Raw genomic sequence first — 17371 nt, forward strand, 5'->3', positions numbered from 1 at the left:
ACACTTTTCCCCTTGGTGGTCAATACAACTCTAATGCATATCAGATAGTGGCTTTCTAGTGTCCTCATTCACTTCATATCAAACCACTTATTGTCTCCGCCAGGCCGAAAGGCATGGCGAGAGTATGTTTTCGCCCCTGTCCGTCCGTCCGTGTGTCCGTGTGTGTGTCCGTGTGTGTGTCCGTCCGTCATTCTGTCATTTTGTGTACAGCTAATCTCCGGCACCGTTGGCTTGATCGCAGAGAAACTGTGCACACACACTCCCTGGATGCCAGAGCAGAACCTCTGCCCCACATTTTTCACATGGGCCTGTTATAGCGCCACCAGGAGGCCGCTTTTTGCAAAACACATTTTTGGACAGTACTCCTACAGATTTTGGCCCAAAATCCGGCAAATCGGTACACGGTATCTCTATAGTCATTTAAAGAAACGGCTCATTTCAGATTTTTCATATTCCATCCTCATTGGCAAAAAATGGCTTTCAAATTTTGCAGGAGTACTCCGTTTCGAACAAAATGCCTCAAATCATGAACACAGCATGCAATTTCCGTGAAATTTTGCACACACATTCCCATTAGGCCGAGGAAGGAATGCCATTTGAAAATGTTAAAATCAGCCTCATGGTGGCGCTGTAACAGGCCAATTCGTGCTTTTACCTATAACTGCACCGATCAGTGTAAAACTTTGTATGCACACTGTCTAGAGGCTAAGGAAAAACCTTTGCCCTGCATTTTTAACATTTGCCTTTTATAGCGCCACCAGGAGGCAGACTTGTGTAAAACACATTTTGTGATATTAAGCCTTCAGATTTGATCCAAATTTCACGCAAATCGGTACATATGATCTCTATAGCCATGTGATCAAGACGGATCTGTTTGATTTTTCATATTCCATCCTGATTGGCTAAGATTGACATGTAATGTTTACAGGAGTGGCCCGTTTTGAACAAAATGCCGCAAATCATGAACGCACCGCCCGATTGCGGTGAAACTTTGAACACACATTTGCACTACGTTGAGGAACAAATGCCACCCTTTTAACATTGGCCTTTTTTAGAACAAAATGCCTCAAATCATGCATGCAGTGTCCGATTGCTGTGCAAGGCCTAGGAAGAAATGGCACCCTTTTCACATTGGCCTATTATAGCGCCACCAGGAGGCCACAATAACCTACCTGACCTGGCGGAGACCTGTGCTCCGAGGAGCACTTTTTCTAGTTCCCCTTTGTATTATAATGGTAACTATTCTATCAGACTCTTTAGTAGCGTTTGGTCTTTAATTTTTTTTAACATTGTAGGTTGACTATGCTTAGATGCCTATTTTAGAAGTTTTTTATTAAACATGTTTTTTTTTATGTCTCTGTGAGCTGCTTTAACACCTTCATTTCCCCTCTGGATGAATATAGTAACTACCAACCAATGGTGTTCTGAAGAACAATATACAGTATAATAATTATGTCTTCAGTCAAAACACATTTCAGCTGTTTTCAGTTTGTAAAGGCAACCTAACAACAAATAATTGCCAGTGAGGGATATGGTGTGAACTGTGAAGCTTTTCCAGACGCGTGGTGTTGACAGTAAATCAGGTCTTCTCTTGAGTGCATTTAAAATGTTTATTGTGATTGCAGGATGATAACAGCAAAAACAAAGCCGGGTGTTTAACGGATAACTATAACTAACCAACTAACTGTGATAAGAAAATAAACCGAAAATGACTCAAAACAAACGAAAACAAAGAAAACACGCACGGTTGAAAAACTGTTTGGCTTCCCTCTGTGATTCCCAACCCCTAATGCTGTGCACCTGTGACACCCCCAAATAGGCTGTACCCCCAAATTGGCTGAGTCTCCGCCTATGCCCAGGTCAATTCAGTAGTATCACAGCACCATCACAATACAAATATTAAACCACAATCAAATTGGCTGCAACACAGTTATTACACTAACGGCATGTTCAGGTTTCACTACTCTGGGTTTATGGGTTAAGTTGGCTCTACCTCCTTCTCTATTGTTCTAGACTCTCCTCCTGACTTTGATACATCTCATTCAACCAATTAAATAATAATAATACATACAATTTATATAGCGCTTTTCTAGGTACTCAGAGTCGCTTAACAGACAAATTAAAACAACTTTATTAGGAAAAAGTTGTTAAAAAGGCTAAATACTATAAAAGAAAGGTAAACAAAGGTTGGTTGGGATTTATGTAGGGAATGTAAGTCTGGCCACAGAGAAAGGCCTGTCACCCCAGGTTGGTTTCTCTGTTCTGAGGATATCCAGGAGGTTGGCATCACGTGACCTGAGGGAGAGGGAGGGGGCGTGGCGTTGGAGGAGTTCAGAGAGGTAGCGGGGAGCCTGGTTGTTGAGGGCCTTGTAGGTGGTGATTAGTATTTTATAATCTATTCTGTGCTTGACTGGGAGCCAGTGGAGGTTCACAGAGGACTGGTGTGATGTGGTCCCTGGATCGGGTTCTGGTGAGCAGGCGGGGGGCAGAGTTTTGTACAAACTGTAGTTTCTTGAGAACCTTGGTGGTGACACCGTATAGAAGGATATTGCAGTAGTGGAGTCTGGATGTGATGAAGGCATGGATGAGTGTCTCAGCAGCAGTGTGTGATAGGCTGGGACGAAGGCGGACAACGTTGCGAAGGTGGAAGAAGCCAGTTTTAGGGATTTGTTTGAAATGGGACTAAACATGTTTAGGGCATACGTTATATGTGTATCAGATTAATGGAACATTTGTGTTTGTGTGTGTGTGTACTTTGCAACAGGTCTGTGGTGGTGTGTCAAAGCTCCGCCCCCTGCCAGACTCATCTGAGACGATAAAATTGACCTTCAGATCAAACACAACTTCCAGTGAGGAGGACAGACTGTCTTTCCACATCAGCTACAGGAGGGAATACTGACCCAGACCACTGGAACCTGCTGCTGACTCTGTCAGCTGAATGGACTTTAACAACAACCACGATTCACAGTGAAAGTAAACTTCAGGGAACATTCTAGAGGGGGAAGTGTTACTACGACTGACTGACTTCCTGTATTGAGCAGAGTGTAGCTTCACTCAGAGACTAAATGGCTTCCACGTCGTCTCTTCCAGAAGAGGATTTTTCCTGTCCTGTGTGTCGTGACATCTTTAAAGATCCTGTTATACTGTCATGTAGCCACAGCTTCTGTAATGCTTGTCTGCAGGAATGGTGGAGACAGAAGACAATAAAGGAATGTCCAGTTTGTAAGGAAATACATTCAACAGATCATCTACCCCGTAACCTGGCTCTGAAGAACCTGTGTGAGGCCTTCATACAGGAGAGACAGAGAGCTTCAAAACGTAAGAGAACTTCATCAGGGTCTGAGGATCTCTGCAGTCTGCATGCTGAGAAACTCAAACTGTTCTGTCTGGAAAGTCAACAGCCAGTGTGTGTTGTGTGTCGAGATTCTAAAAAACACACCAACCACAGTTTCAGACCCATCGATGAAGCTGCTCTGGATCACAAGGAGGAAGTCCAGGAATCACTGAAGCCTTTACAGGAGAAACTGGAGGTTTTTAATACATTTAAAACAAAGTTTGACCAAACAGCAAAACACATTAGGGTCCAGGCCTGGCGCACAGAGAGGCAGATGAAGGACAAGTTTAAAAAGCTTCATCAGTTTCTACTAGAGGAAGAGGAGGCCAGCATCACTGCACTGAGGGATGAAGAGAGGCAGAAGAGTCAGATGATGAAGGAGAAGATTGAGGGTCTGAACAGAGAGATATTAACCATTTCAAACAACATCGGAGCCATAGAGGAGGAGCTGAGAGCTGAACACATCTCATTCCTGCAGAACTACAAGACCACAATGGAAAGAGTCCAGTTCACACTGCAGGACCCACAGCTGGTCTCTGGAGCACTGATAGACGTGACCAAACACCTGGGCAACCTGACCTTCAGAGTCTGGAACAAGATGAAGGACATTGTCTCCTACACTCCTGTCATTCTGGACCCCAACACTGCCTTTTCATCATACACCCTGTCTGATGATCTGATCAGTGTGAGATGGGATGAGGAACAGCAGCTTCCTGACAACCCAGAGAGGTTTGACCAAGTTAGCCTCGTAGTGGGTTCTGAGGGCTTTAACTCAGGGACTCACAGCTGGGATGTTGAGGTTGGAGACAATGCAGACTGGGAAGTGGGTGTGTTAGCAGAGCCTTACCAGAGGAAGGGAGACGGAGGGGGTCTATGCTGGGGAATATGGTTATATGAAGGTGAATACACAGCACACTCCTCATCAGGGTCAAACACTGATCTCTCATTGAAGCAGAAACCTCAGAGGATCAGAGTCCAACTGGACTGGGATGAAGGAAAGCTGTCATTCTCTGATCCTGATTCTAACACACACATACACACCTTCACATACACTTTCACTGACACACTCTTTCCATGCATTTGCACTTTTGCTGATACTGTCCCTCTGAGGGTGTTACCTGGGAAGATCAGTGTAACTGTGGATCAATGCAGTTAGACACGATGATGATGATGATGATGATGATGATGATGATGATGATGATGATAAGACATTGAGAGTCCATAAGGGGGAATATTACTCAGTTTTGTAGAATACATGATTGTGTTGTGGTCAATGACAGTCACATTAACAAGTGTTTCCTAAAGCAGTGGTTCTCAAACTTTTTCATGTCAAGGACCCCAAATTGATATATATTTGGCCGTGGACCCCCCATCTTAAAATATTTGGTGCCAGGGACCCCCATCCCCTAGAAGAGAAGATTTATATTAAAACAATGCAAAATGATTCAAAACATTTTCGATATTTTCCCAACAATTTCAACATAGCAGATGTACAAGCTGTGAGCTTGCTATTTTTGAATAGCCAACGTATAAATGGATAAAGTGGTTAAAATGATTGTGATGCTATATTAACTACTTTAGCTGGGGACCCCCTGGAATTGTTTTCTAACTGCTTATATGATGTTTTGCATAGTAGTGTATATATGTGTCTGTCATTAAATGTTTCGATGAATTGAGTACAAAGGACCCAAATGGAAACTAGCCATAGACTTTCTTGTGGTTAAAATCCTCTTACCAGGTCTTGTATTTAACTGTACTTTCCTGTGCTGTTATCTTTTTGCAAACTGCTATTAAAGTATTCAATCAATACAATCCTATTAGCTGTTTTTCTTTTCGTACAGTAATAATAATAATAACAATAATAATAATAATGCATTTTATTTATAAACTATATACAGTCTCAATAAAGTCACTTAAATGAGATGGGAGACTAGCTGTTTCTGATGTGTAATAGGACTGCATTCATAACTAGACGCGTCGCAATTCAGGGCAATTGCAGAGTGTGGTTGCGCCGACGTGAGTCGCGGGTCGCTGTCGCCGGGACTCGAGGAATACGCCGGGAGGAATACCGTCGGCGGCTGCGCCAATTACATTGTCCCGTAACTCCTGAGATCACTTGCGTTTCATTTTGAGAGGATTGATCCCCACAACATAAGGTTTTTGCATCAAACGGTTACATTTTGAGCATTTGTGGCGCCCCCTATGGATCTAGTGGAAATGCTTTTGGGGATTTGTTGAGTAAACCACCCTTGACATGTGATTCAAATTTGGGATTGACTGGACGTTTCGTTCGTGATTTCTGGCCTTTTTTGTAAAACTGACCCCTTCCGCTAACTTTGGAAGCCATGTACGGACGAACGGTAATGACTATCAAAATGGGTCCAGAGATCATGTGTACCGATTTTTGTGAAATGTGGACAAAATATGTGGGAGGAGGAGCTAAAAGTATGGAGAGATGCGTCATGACCCAAGGAATCTAGGGGGAAAAAAATGTTATTCTGCAACCTACGGTTCAAGAGTTATAGGCCAAAACGTAAAGTGGGCTGTTATAGCGCCACCATGAGGCTGACTGGTGTAATTCTTTTTTAAATAATTTTGCTCTAAATTATGAACCTCCCCTCCCAGTCTTGTAACTCTAGCCCTTATGGTTTCTGAGAAAAAATTACTTGAATTGGGACTTTAATGGGAGTTTTTCACTTTCCCATTAAAGTGGATAAGGAAATTTTATGCACTAATACATCAATATCAATTAAACTATGTAACCAATCTTTTAGCAAAATACATGCGCACGATTCCCGGTGAGGCCGGTCATTTTGACATATGCAACTAAATTGGGAAAAATAAACTGTGGGAGGAGATTCGGTTTGAAATAAACTGTTAGGGCCTCGGAGGTCATAACAATAGTGTGGTTGCCCTGTTAGGGCAACCACACTAATTAAAGGTAGGGTAAGTGATATTTTTTAGTTAAAACAAAAAGTATTTTGTTAAAAGGTTAAAACACTATATTCTGATAGTAATCATTGCTATAGAGTGTTTTTTCAGTAACAGATGTCTCCCTGTCTCTCCAGCTCTTTAATAAACAGAAAATAAATGTTTCGGTAGGTGTAAAAATCTCAGCCAATCAGGAGAAAGTACCCATTTTTAAGCTTAATTTGTATAGTGTTCCAGTTCCAATTTTGTATGCTCATTTCTTAGTGTCATCACTTCCAATTTCACTTGTTTAATCTGTATCCTGATTGAGTTCTCTGTCCTGGTTGGATAAAATTGGAAATGAAACTGAAACTGAAACGAAAATGCATTTTCTGTTTAATAAAGAGGTGGAGAGACAAGGAGACTCCTAATACTGAACAAACGCTCAATAGCAATGAGTACTATCAGAATATAGAGCTATTTAACAATTATTTTAACCAACGCAAATCACTTACCCTACCTTTAAAGTCTGACTAGAAAAATGAGCTGAAGTCCAGTTTCACTCTCATTCTTTTACAGTCTCTATGCTCTCATTCAATGCGCGGTGCCCTTTAAGTGTTACGACAGTACTCATTTACGGCCGTTTTTACGACAGCCGTTCCTTCTCACGTTGGTAGAGTAAAGCGTGGGTCAGATGGTTGTTGCCTGTGTGAGAAACATCAAGTGACTCTAAAGTATCTTCTGTGAGACTCTCTTCTGTTAGGTGAGCACTGAACACGTTGATTTAAGAGCTGTAACATTATCTTATCTGTCATATGATATTAGCCTTAGATCAAGAAGACTATCGTAGATGTATTTGATCGATTTTGACATTTTAATATCTACGAGAGTTTTAACCCCCCCCCAGTTTGTCGTGGAATGTCACCAGCAAAGCCCGTATTTCTCCTAACATGTACAAAATGCTAAATATAAGTTGTTTACCCGCTTGCCCCAAATGTTAACTAGGTGTCCGTTGTGTTTGTGTAATGTATTAGTCCATATTGTTCAATAAAGAAGTGTTTTAATCCCGTCGGTGGCCGAACGACATTCACCCCCTCGTTTACTTCCTGTTTACACTGAGTGTAATTCCGGCTTTCACCGGATGCGCCCCATCACTAACTTCCTCCAGAATCGTCCACAGACGGGATTAAAACACTTCTTTATTGTAACATATGGACTAATACATTACACAAACACTCCGAACACCTAGTTAACATTTGGGGCAAGCGGGTAAGCACCTTATATTTTGCGTTTGCATACATCAACGATAGTCTTGATCTAAGGCTAATATGGTAATATGTTGTTTGATTTATGGTCAAAGTTGTACAACTACATGAAGGTTTATTATCATCAACTTTGGCCAGTAGTTGTACAAAGTAGCTTACCTCTGGGGTGACGTCACCCATCTATGTTGAAATACATTTTATTTCTGCAATCTGATATAAGCCTAAAGTTATTTGTAAACTGGATGCTTTTCTGAAAAAAACTTCTTCCTCTGTTCTAATAATTCACAACTCATAGTTATGGTATCATATCATCACATAGAATGTTGTCAGCCATGCCTTTTGCTACGTCTGTATGAATATTGTTATGTATTGTTTTGTGTGTATATATATATATATATATATATATATATATATATATATATATATATATATATATATAAAATATGAATCTTAGCCCTGGTCCAGAGTGTTAGTGAGTTCTCTCTAACGCTCTGCCAGGTGAGCTGCTCTGCTCATAGACCCAACATTACACTGCCGTGAGAGGTCTCTGTCTTTAGTAAAAAATAAACAAAACTATTTAGCTACTCACCGAAACAAAGGCTGTTTTGTGTTGTTGAAAGTCTATATTCCAGGGTGGGAAGACTCTCAGCATCCCACCTTCTCTGTATAATACACTTTTGGGGCAGAAAATAAAATATATACTGCCAGACGGAAATTATTGTATTTACTCCACTGCGCCCCCTACAGATCTGGTCAATATAAATTACCATTGAGCAGATCTATAGAGGGCGCAGTGGAGTAAATCAAATAATTGTACAAGGAATGAAACTACATTCTACAGTTGGTACAGCTACATGGTCTTCGTAATAATTTTACCATGATCTGCAGCATTGGTTACACAAACACCAGGGACGGACTGGCCATTTGGCATACCGGGCATTTTTAAAAAATATTTTTGCTCCCGTGTTATGATTATTACGGTCATTTCCGGGTCGCGCGGCCCAATTATTAGTTACGTTAATGTTTGGGCTGGGATGCTTTACAACAGTGGCATAATTTACATAGGGTTGCTGGGTTAAAACAGTGAAACGTCAAATCTAGGAATGGTTAAAGGGAAGCGTTAAGGAATCAGACCGTTGAGAGGGAATGGTTCAAATCCTACAGGATCCCAACCCTACCTGAGACAACACAGTAAACACAGAGGTTGGTATTTACACTCCTCACTTTACAGATGTACAAGCTGACAACAGCTTACCATGAACATGAAATGGTGTCCGCTTTGCTTTGCTTTTTACAGTGACACCATCTGTGTCCATTCCTGATGCAGGACAGTGGATAGTTAGATAGTGGCTTTCTAGTGTCCTCATTCACTTCATATCAAACCACTTGTTCCCCTTTGTATTATAATGGTAACTATTCTATCAGACTCTTTAGTGGCGTTTGGTCTTTCATTTTTTTAACATTGTAGGTTGACTATGCTTAGATGCCTATTTTAGAAGTTTTTTATTAAACATGTTTTTTATTGATGTCTCTGTGAGCTGCTTTAACACCTTCATTTCCCCTCGGGGATGAATATAGTAACTACCAACCAATGGTGTTCTGAAGAACAATATACAGTATAATAATTATGTCTTCAGGCAAAACACATGGAGTGAAGCTTTTCAGTTTGTAAAGGCAACCTAACAACAAATAATTGCCAGTGAGGGATATGGTGTGAACTGTGAAGCTTTTCCAGACGTGTGGTGTTGACAGTAAATCAGGTCTTCTCTTGAGTGCATTTAAAATGTTTATTATGATTGCAGGATGATAACAGCAAAAACAAAGCCGGGTGTTTAACGGATAACTATAACTAACCAACTAACTGTGATAAGAAAATAAACCGAAAATGACTCAAAACAAACGAAAAAAAACGAAAACACGCACGGTTGAAAAACTGTTTGGCTTCCCTCTGTGATTCCCAATCCCTAATGCTGTGCACCTGTGACACCCCCAAATAGGCTGTACCCCAAAATTGGCTGAGTCTCCGCCTATGCCCAGGTCAATTCAGTAGTATCACAGCACCATCACAATACAAATATTAAACCACAATCAAATTGGCTGCAACACAGATATTACACTGACGGCATGTTCAGGTTTCACTACTCTGGGTTTATGGGTTAAGTTGGCTCTACCTCCCTCTCTATTGTTCTAGACTCTCCTCCTGACTTTAGTACATCTCATTCAACCAATTAAATAATAATAATAATACATACAATTTATATAGCGCTTTTCTAGGTAGAGTCGCTTAACAGACAAATTAAAACAACTTTATTAGGAAAAAGTTGTTAAAAAGGCTAAATACTATAAAAGAAAGGTAAACAAAGGTTGGTTGGGATTTATGTTGGGAATGTAAGTCTGGCCACAGAGAAAGGCCTGTCACCCCAGGTTTGCTTATTTGTTCTGGGGACGTCCAGGAGGTTGGCATCACCCGACCTGAGGGAGGGGGCGTGGCGTTGGAGGAGTTCAGAGAGGTAGCGCCGTAGTGGGGAGCCTGGTTGTTGAGGGCCTTGTAGATGGTGATTAGTATTTTGAAATCTATTCTGTGTTATTGCAGTAGTGGAGTCTGGATGTGATGAAGGCATGGATGAGTGTCTCAGCAGCAGTGTGTGATGGGCTGGGATGAAGGCGGACAATGTTGCGAAGGTGGAAGAAGGCAGTTTTAGGGATCTGGTTGACATGGGACTAAATATGTTTGGGGCATACGTTATATGTGTATCAGACTAATGGCACATTTTTGTGTGTGTGTGTGTGTACTTTGCAACAGGTCTGTGGTGGTGTGTCAAAGCTCCGCCCCATGCCAGACTCACCTGAGACGATAAGATTGACCTTCAGATCAAACACAACTTCCAGTGAGGAGGACAGACTGTGTTTCCACATCAGCTACAGGAGGGAATACCGACCCAGCCCACTGGAACCTGCTGCTGACTCTGTCAGCTGAATGGACTTTAACAACAACCACGATTCACAGTGAAAGTAAACTTCAGGAAACATTCTAGAGGAGGAAGTGTTACTACGACTGGCTGACTTCCTGTATTCAGCAGAGTGTTTGTTGCTTCACTCAGAGACTAAATGGCTTCCACGTCGTCTCTTCCAGAAGAGGATTTTTCCTGTCCTGTGTGTCGTGACATCTTTAAAGATCCTGTTCTCCTGTCATGTAGCCACAGCTTCTGTAATGCTTGTCTGCAGGAATGGTGGAGACAGAAGACAATAAAGCAATGTCCAGTTTGTAAGGAAATACATTCAACAGATCATCTACCCCGTAACCTGGCTCTGAAGAACCTGTGTGAGGCCTTCATACAGGAGAGACAGAGAGCTTCAATACGTAAGAGAACTTCATCAGGGTCTGAGGATCTCTGCAGTCTGCATGCTGAGAAACTCAAACTGTTCTGTCTGGAATGTCAACAGCCAGTGTGTGTTGTGTGTCGAGATTCAAAAAAACACATCAACCACAGTTTCAGACCCATCGATGAAGCTGCTCTGGATCACAAGGAGGAAGTCCAGAAATTACTGAAGCCTTTACAGGAGAAACTGGAGGTCTTTCATGAAGATAAAAATAAAAGTGACCAAACAGCAAAACACTTTAAGGTCCAGGTCCAGCACACAGAGAGGCAGATTAAGGAACGGTTTACAAAGCTTCATCAGTTTCTACAAGAGGAAGAGGAGGCCAGCATCACTGCACTGAGGGAGGAAGAACAGCAGAAGAGTGAGATGATGAAGGAGAAGATTGAGGGTCTGAACAGAGACATATTAACCATTTCAAACAACATCAGAGCCATAGAGGAGGAGCTGAGAGCTGAACACATCTCATTCCTGCAGAACTACAAGACCACAATGGAAAGAGTCCAGTTCACACTGCAGGACCCACAGCCGGTCTCTGGAGCACTGATGGACGTGACCAAACACCTGAGCAACCTGACCTTCAGAGTCTGGGACAAGATGAAGGACATTGTCTCCTACACTCCTGTCATTCTGGACCCCAACACTGCCCATCCATCATACATCCTGTCTGATGATCTGACCAGTGTGAGAAATGGAGAGAAACAGCAGCTTCCTGACAACCCAGAGAGGTTTGACCAAGTTGGCTTTGTCCTGGGTTCTGAGGGCTTTAACTCAGGGACTCACAGCTGGGATGTTGAGGTTGGAGATAATGCAGACTGGGATGTGGGTGTGTTAGCAGAGTCTTACCAGAGGAAGGGAGACGGAGGGGGTCAATACTGGGGAATATGGTTATATGAAGGTGAATACGCAGCATGCTCCTCATCAGGGTCAGACACTGTTCTCTCATTGAAGCAGAATCCTCAGAGGATCAGAGTCCAGCTGGACTGGAATGAAGGAAAGCTGTCATTCTCTGATCCTGATACTAACACACACATACACACCTTCACACACACTTTCACTGACACACTCTTTCCATACATTAGCACTGGTGATAATACTGTCCCTCTGAAGATGTTACCTGGGAAGATCAGTGTAACTGTGGAACAATGCAGTTAGACATGATTATGATGATGATGATGATGATCATTTAGAGTCTTTAAGGGGGAATATTACTCAGTTATATAGAATCTATATGCTTGTGTTATGGTCAATGACGCCTGATTATGGATCCCACCAACGCTCCACGATTTAGACCCGCCTTACCTGTCTGATTGGCTCCCCGGCAGGCATAGTTTTACTGAGGTTAGGGTTAAGGTTAGGTTTAGGCATAGTCTTACTGAGGTTAGGGTTAGGGTTAGGTTTAGGCATAGTTTTACTGAGGTTAGGGTTAGGGTTAGGTTTAGGCATAGTTGCAAAAACGAGAACTGTCAATCACAGCGACTACTGACCAATCACAGCGGGGTTTGCCTGGAGCTGCGGTGGGATCCATAATAACGCGTCAATGACAGTCACAAGTGTTTCCTAAAGCAGTGGTTCTCAAACCTAGTCATGTCAAGGACCCCCGCGGACCCCTATCTTAAAAAATATGTTGTGCCATGGACCCGGTTCCATAGAAAAGAAGATCATCTGACTCCTGAAGCGCCCACCACCACTTACAGTATAAACTGTGAGGAGCCTATTGTGAGCGTGAACTGGAGGATGGGGGGGCCGTCCTGAATAGCCTGCATCAGAGCCCGCTGTTACTACGTTACACCACTGATCCTGACTGTTCCTGTGTGAACCTGTGTCTAATGATCAGGTTGTGATTCTCTGCCTGATCCCTGATTACATTAGTCTTCACTGTTTGATCGCCTGCTTCTGATCCTTGACTGTAATCTGGATTAAACCTTGATGTGAACTTTGAATTCCTGCCTGATGGTTTCTGTGTTATACTCTCTGAGTCACTGAACGTTACATAAAGAGTTAATATTTGTAACTAATATGTTGACTATCCAATTTATAGATGTTTTATTGTAAAATATATCATGAGTCAAACTAATTAACTTGATGTTATCCCTCCTCTATAATGACTGATGTCAGTAATATCACATTAATTGTATGAAACTACTCTTTTTCATTCAGTGATTATGCAGGTTATTTAACTTTGATAAATAGCATGCATTTTGGTACTTCTATATCAATTCATAATTCCAGTATATTCTCTATTCAGTTATGACTTATTCTTATTTAGTTACTTTGCAGATATAAATTATTATTCTAAAACATGCATTAACCACTTTAGCCCTATTTTATACATAGGCTATTTGAAAATAGCTGATCTACAAGCTCACAAATCGTCACATCGCGGCGCGTTGTGAGCTTGTAGATCTGATATTTTCAAACATGTTAGTGCTTTTACTTTTGGTACTTTAAGTAAGTTTTGATACCAATAATTTTGTACTTTTGTACATTTTGAATTCCGGACTTTTACCTGTAACAGAGTAGCCTATTTCTACATTGCAGTATTGATACTTTTACTCAAGTAAAACATGTGAAAACATGCTCACCACCCAAAAAATATGTCCGGGTTCAGGGTTGACTGCAGGTGTGCAAGAGACTCGTAGAGGCTAATATAATTACGCAACGCAAATGACGCAAAATGATGACGATGGAAATTATTCTATCAGGCATAGTAGCTACCTACGTCCTACGATGGTCCTATATGACACAATTCCACAAAACCTTTGCTGCTGCACTTTTCACTTTTGGCACTCCATGAACATGACATTTTTTTTAATAAAAATATATTTTCTGTTGCCAGGTGTAACAGCTAATGGGATCCTAAATAAACTCAAACTCAGGATCCAGACAGCATGATGGTCATGTGCACACTCTGTGAAACATCAAGTAACATAGCTGCAGTTGCATGTTAAAGCCACACGGTGGCAACCAAACACCACTCTAATCTATTACAGTAAACAGTTAGAAGACCTGCTGAATGTTGCAGTAACTTAGCAGTTGACATGTTTGTCAACATGACAGCTCATTTAATTTAGCTCATATTCATCATCTGTGGAGACTACTGTTGAAATGTGAACGAGTGTGAATGTCACTGTGTGTTTTACTGTTGAAATAGAGTTTTTAATGGCCGGGGATTGAACCGGCGGACACTCTAACCACAAGGCCACTGAGCTTCACCTTTTTTTGATTGATTGAATACTTTATTAGAATTGTGCAGAAAAAAAAGACACATGAAACCCAAGAACATCTTTGGCTTGTTTCCATTGGGGTCCTTTGTACTCAATTCATAGAAACATTAAATGACAGAATGCAGAACATCTAAAACATTTAAAAACATGAAAAACAAAAAAATATGTACAGTAAAACAATACAATACAAAACTATTATTCATTTAAGTACACCCAACATAGGACAAGGATGGTACAATTATCTTTGAGTTGACACAAAACAACACTCAACACTGCCCATATAGTCAGGTTCACTACGTATTTTTGTTCAAAATGTTTGGAGATTAGTAAAACTATACATTTTTGGAATCTTCAGAGCATGGGGAATCCAAAAATCTATGTTGCCATTTGCACAGACACCTGCAAAGCCGCCATTCCGGACGTTCAAAATGGCCGACATAAAATACATAATTTGTGCTATCTTGGCTTCTACACAACCTAGAAACTTAATTAAACATGCTAATCGTATGTTTTCTGTGTCAAGGAATCAAATGAATACCAAATTAATTGTGCTCAAGATCTTACAGTGGCGCCCCCATTTGGTGGACTGGGAAATAATGATAATAATATGCTCCTAGTCTGATATATCATACTATTCATTTAAATAATAATTTTCTTGGTAGTTAATGTGAAATATAAATATTGTAAATATTATAAATATATATATATATATATATATATTAGGTTGTTCTGAACTCTCAGGGCATAACTCATGATGGATGAAAGTCGTGACAAGAACCCAGGGGAGCCTGTTGACTGGAAACTATGCATCTTCTGTCAGAAGTCTGACAGTAGCAAAGGGGAATACGTTCTGAATCCCAAGACCGAATCTTACCAGAAAGTACTTGATGTGGTGACTGAACGAGCCAGACTACATGATGGACAATTTGTTTCAATTCAAATGCGTCTCCAAGGATGTACCAAAGAAATGCTGCTTGAGAAGAAAACAACATGGCATCGAAGCTGCTATTCTTCTGCCACACACCCGACAAAGTTGCAGCGAGCCAGAGACCGCTTCAAGCATTCAATGTCCTCAGACAGTTTTCCATTAAGAAACCTGGCTATAGAATGTCAAGCACAGAAATGGAAGCACCAGGAACATCAATGCCATTCACAAGATCTGCGACAAACCCTTTGTCAAAAGACCAGTGCTTTTTCTGTCAATCATGGTCAATCAATGGTCAAGCTCTCTTCACAGTTCGGACCGAGAACTCTGGGAAGGCACTCAGGCAAGCAGTAGACATGTCCCAAGATCCAGTGTTGATGACGAGATTAAGCACGGCAATATCACCCAGTGATGCCCATGCAATAGATGTTATGTATCACAAGCAGTGCTGGACAAAACATGTGTTTCATGTCATCAGGGATCATACCAGTGACAAACCCAAATCCACAACAGCAGACCCATGCAGGTGTCATGCTTGATCGAGTTGATCAATCTCATTGACATACAAACTCAAAACAAAGCATATCTACCCATGAATGATGTGGAGTGAACATACATCTCCATGCTTGGGGGTAGCGAGGCGGCACAGAAGCACACACCAACGCTGACAAGACAATGGCTGAAGAGTAATATTATTCAAGTTACCAAGTGTGAAGTCCTTGAGGCAGAAAGACAGAACAAAACCGTGTTGCCCTGAAGCCTGTGAAGAACATATGGTCCACATGTCTATGCTACAAGACCATGCAAGTGAATTGGACAACATGAAGATGTTATTCAAGACAGCTAAGCTAATACGCACTCAAAAGGAAACAGTCAGACATGGTTAACGTACTGAGCACGGCAGAAGATGTTCCACCAGAGTTGTACAGCCTTATACGTTGGATTTTGGTAGGACCCGAAGAGGAGTTGCAAACAGAGATGAGGTCCAGGACAATGGATCAATCTGCACTCACCTTAAACCAGAACATCATGTATGCTTTCAAAACCAAAAGGCAGGTGCAACACCAACCCATGCAGGTGACAAGACACATTCCGGATACAACATGCCCGAGAAAATCCACAAGTTCTGGATTTGGCACTTACCATTCATCACGACACCAGGAACAAGAAACTTAGACCTCCTTCATTCACATAACTATTGTGTACCATACGGTAGGTCACTGCTTTTGGAAACAGCTATAGCTAATGCTGTTGTGGAAAACACAAGACAGTTTGGCCTGTACGTCCCTCCCTTCTTCAAAAAAGGAACCTTTGTGTTCTTTGCTGTTGACAATACTGACTTTGTCGAGGACACAGCTGATGGGAAAGGAACCACACATGGGACAATCACAGCAGTATATCAGAAGGCCAATGCTCCAGGGGAAGTCATCGCACCCAGTCTGGAACTTAAAGAGGCAAATAATCTATTAGTTGCCCCATATTATGTACCAATCAAGCCATGTAGCAAACCAAAACCGGGATTGGTCAAGAGAGCACAACAATTTGAGGTCAACACCACAGGGGTTGCTGAGTCTTATCAGCTAACCACCCTAGGCTGGATCATAGCGTCTGCCCTGTCAAGTGAAAAACATGGAGAACAGAGCAAAATTCCTGGTTGGGATGGATTCAAATAACTTGTATCATCTGGCCAATCCTTGACCCAAGTTGGTGCACATGAGTGGTCTACAATGCTGACGATGATTTTGCAAGCATCCCAGTTGAGTTTGGTCGTTGGAACAACAGTGAAAACCTTCGACATGGTCTTATACGAGAAGCAGCAAGTTGCCTCCTACAGTTGTGCCCTTGAGGAGCACATTGAACGTATCCGTGTTCAAAGTAGGGTGTGGTGCCAAGCCACTGTGATGTGACAGCGACCTTTCGACCCACTCAAACATGGCTATTATCTAAATAGCCATGGTGACATACTACCTACCACCCAGGGAAGTGCTGGCCACTGGGAAATTCGGGAAAATTCCAGAACGGCCGTTTCATTTACCGGCCGCCAAACGGCCGGTGGGCCACCCAAAATATATATTTTATACAAAAAAGAAAAAAAAATCTGAAAATCCCAGAGCTGAATTTTGGTCCCAGCACGCCCCTGCAGTACCACCACAAAGGTTCCACCTGCACCACAGGCCATTGTAGAGTTGGTCAGATGTCCTTTGTTTGTTGATTTTATTTAATCCTGAGAACAATGTTGAGGTCTTTATTGGATTCATTGACCCAAAACACATAGGATTAGCATGTTTAATTAAGTTTCTAGGCTGTCTAGAAGCCAAGATAGCACAAATTG

The 17371-nt window shown here is 41.7% G+C and overlaps 1 protein-coding gene across 1 annotated transcript; it reads left to right on the top strand.

Annotated features, from left to right (window-relative positions):
* Positions 1-3050: 3050 nt before the first annotated feature.
* LOC308103041 (E3 ubiquitin-protein ligase TRIM35-like) lies at positions 3051-12042 on the top strand (the record flags this gene model as incomplete). The annotated part of the gene is made up of 2 exons (XM_080452891.1): positions 3051-4466; positions 10618-12042. Exons 1-2 carry the CDS (start codon positions 3066-3068, stop codon positions 12040-12042), a joined length of 2826 nt encoding a protein of 941 aa, XP_080309017.1. The 5' UTR covers positions 3051-3065.
* Between the last annotated feature and the right edge of the window lie 5329 nt (positions 12043-17371).

This window comes from Gymnoscopelus braueri, assembly GCF_963280865.1.
Source record: "Gymnoscopelus braueri genome assembly, chromosome: 16".
NCBI classification, from domain to species: Eukaryota; Metazoa; Chordata; class Actinopteri; order Myctophiformes; family Myctophidae; genus Gymnoscopelus; species Gymnoscopelus braueri.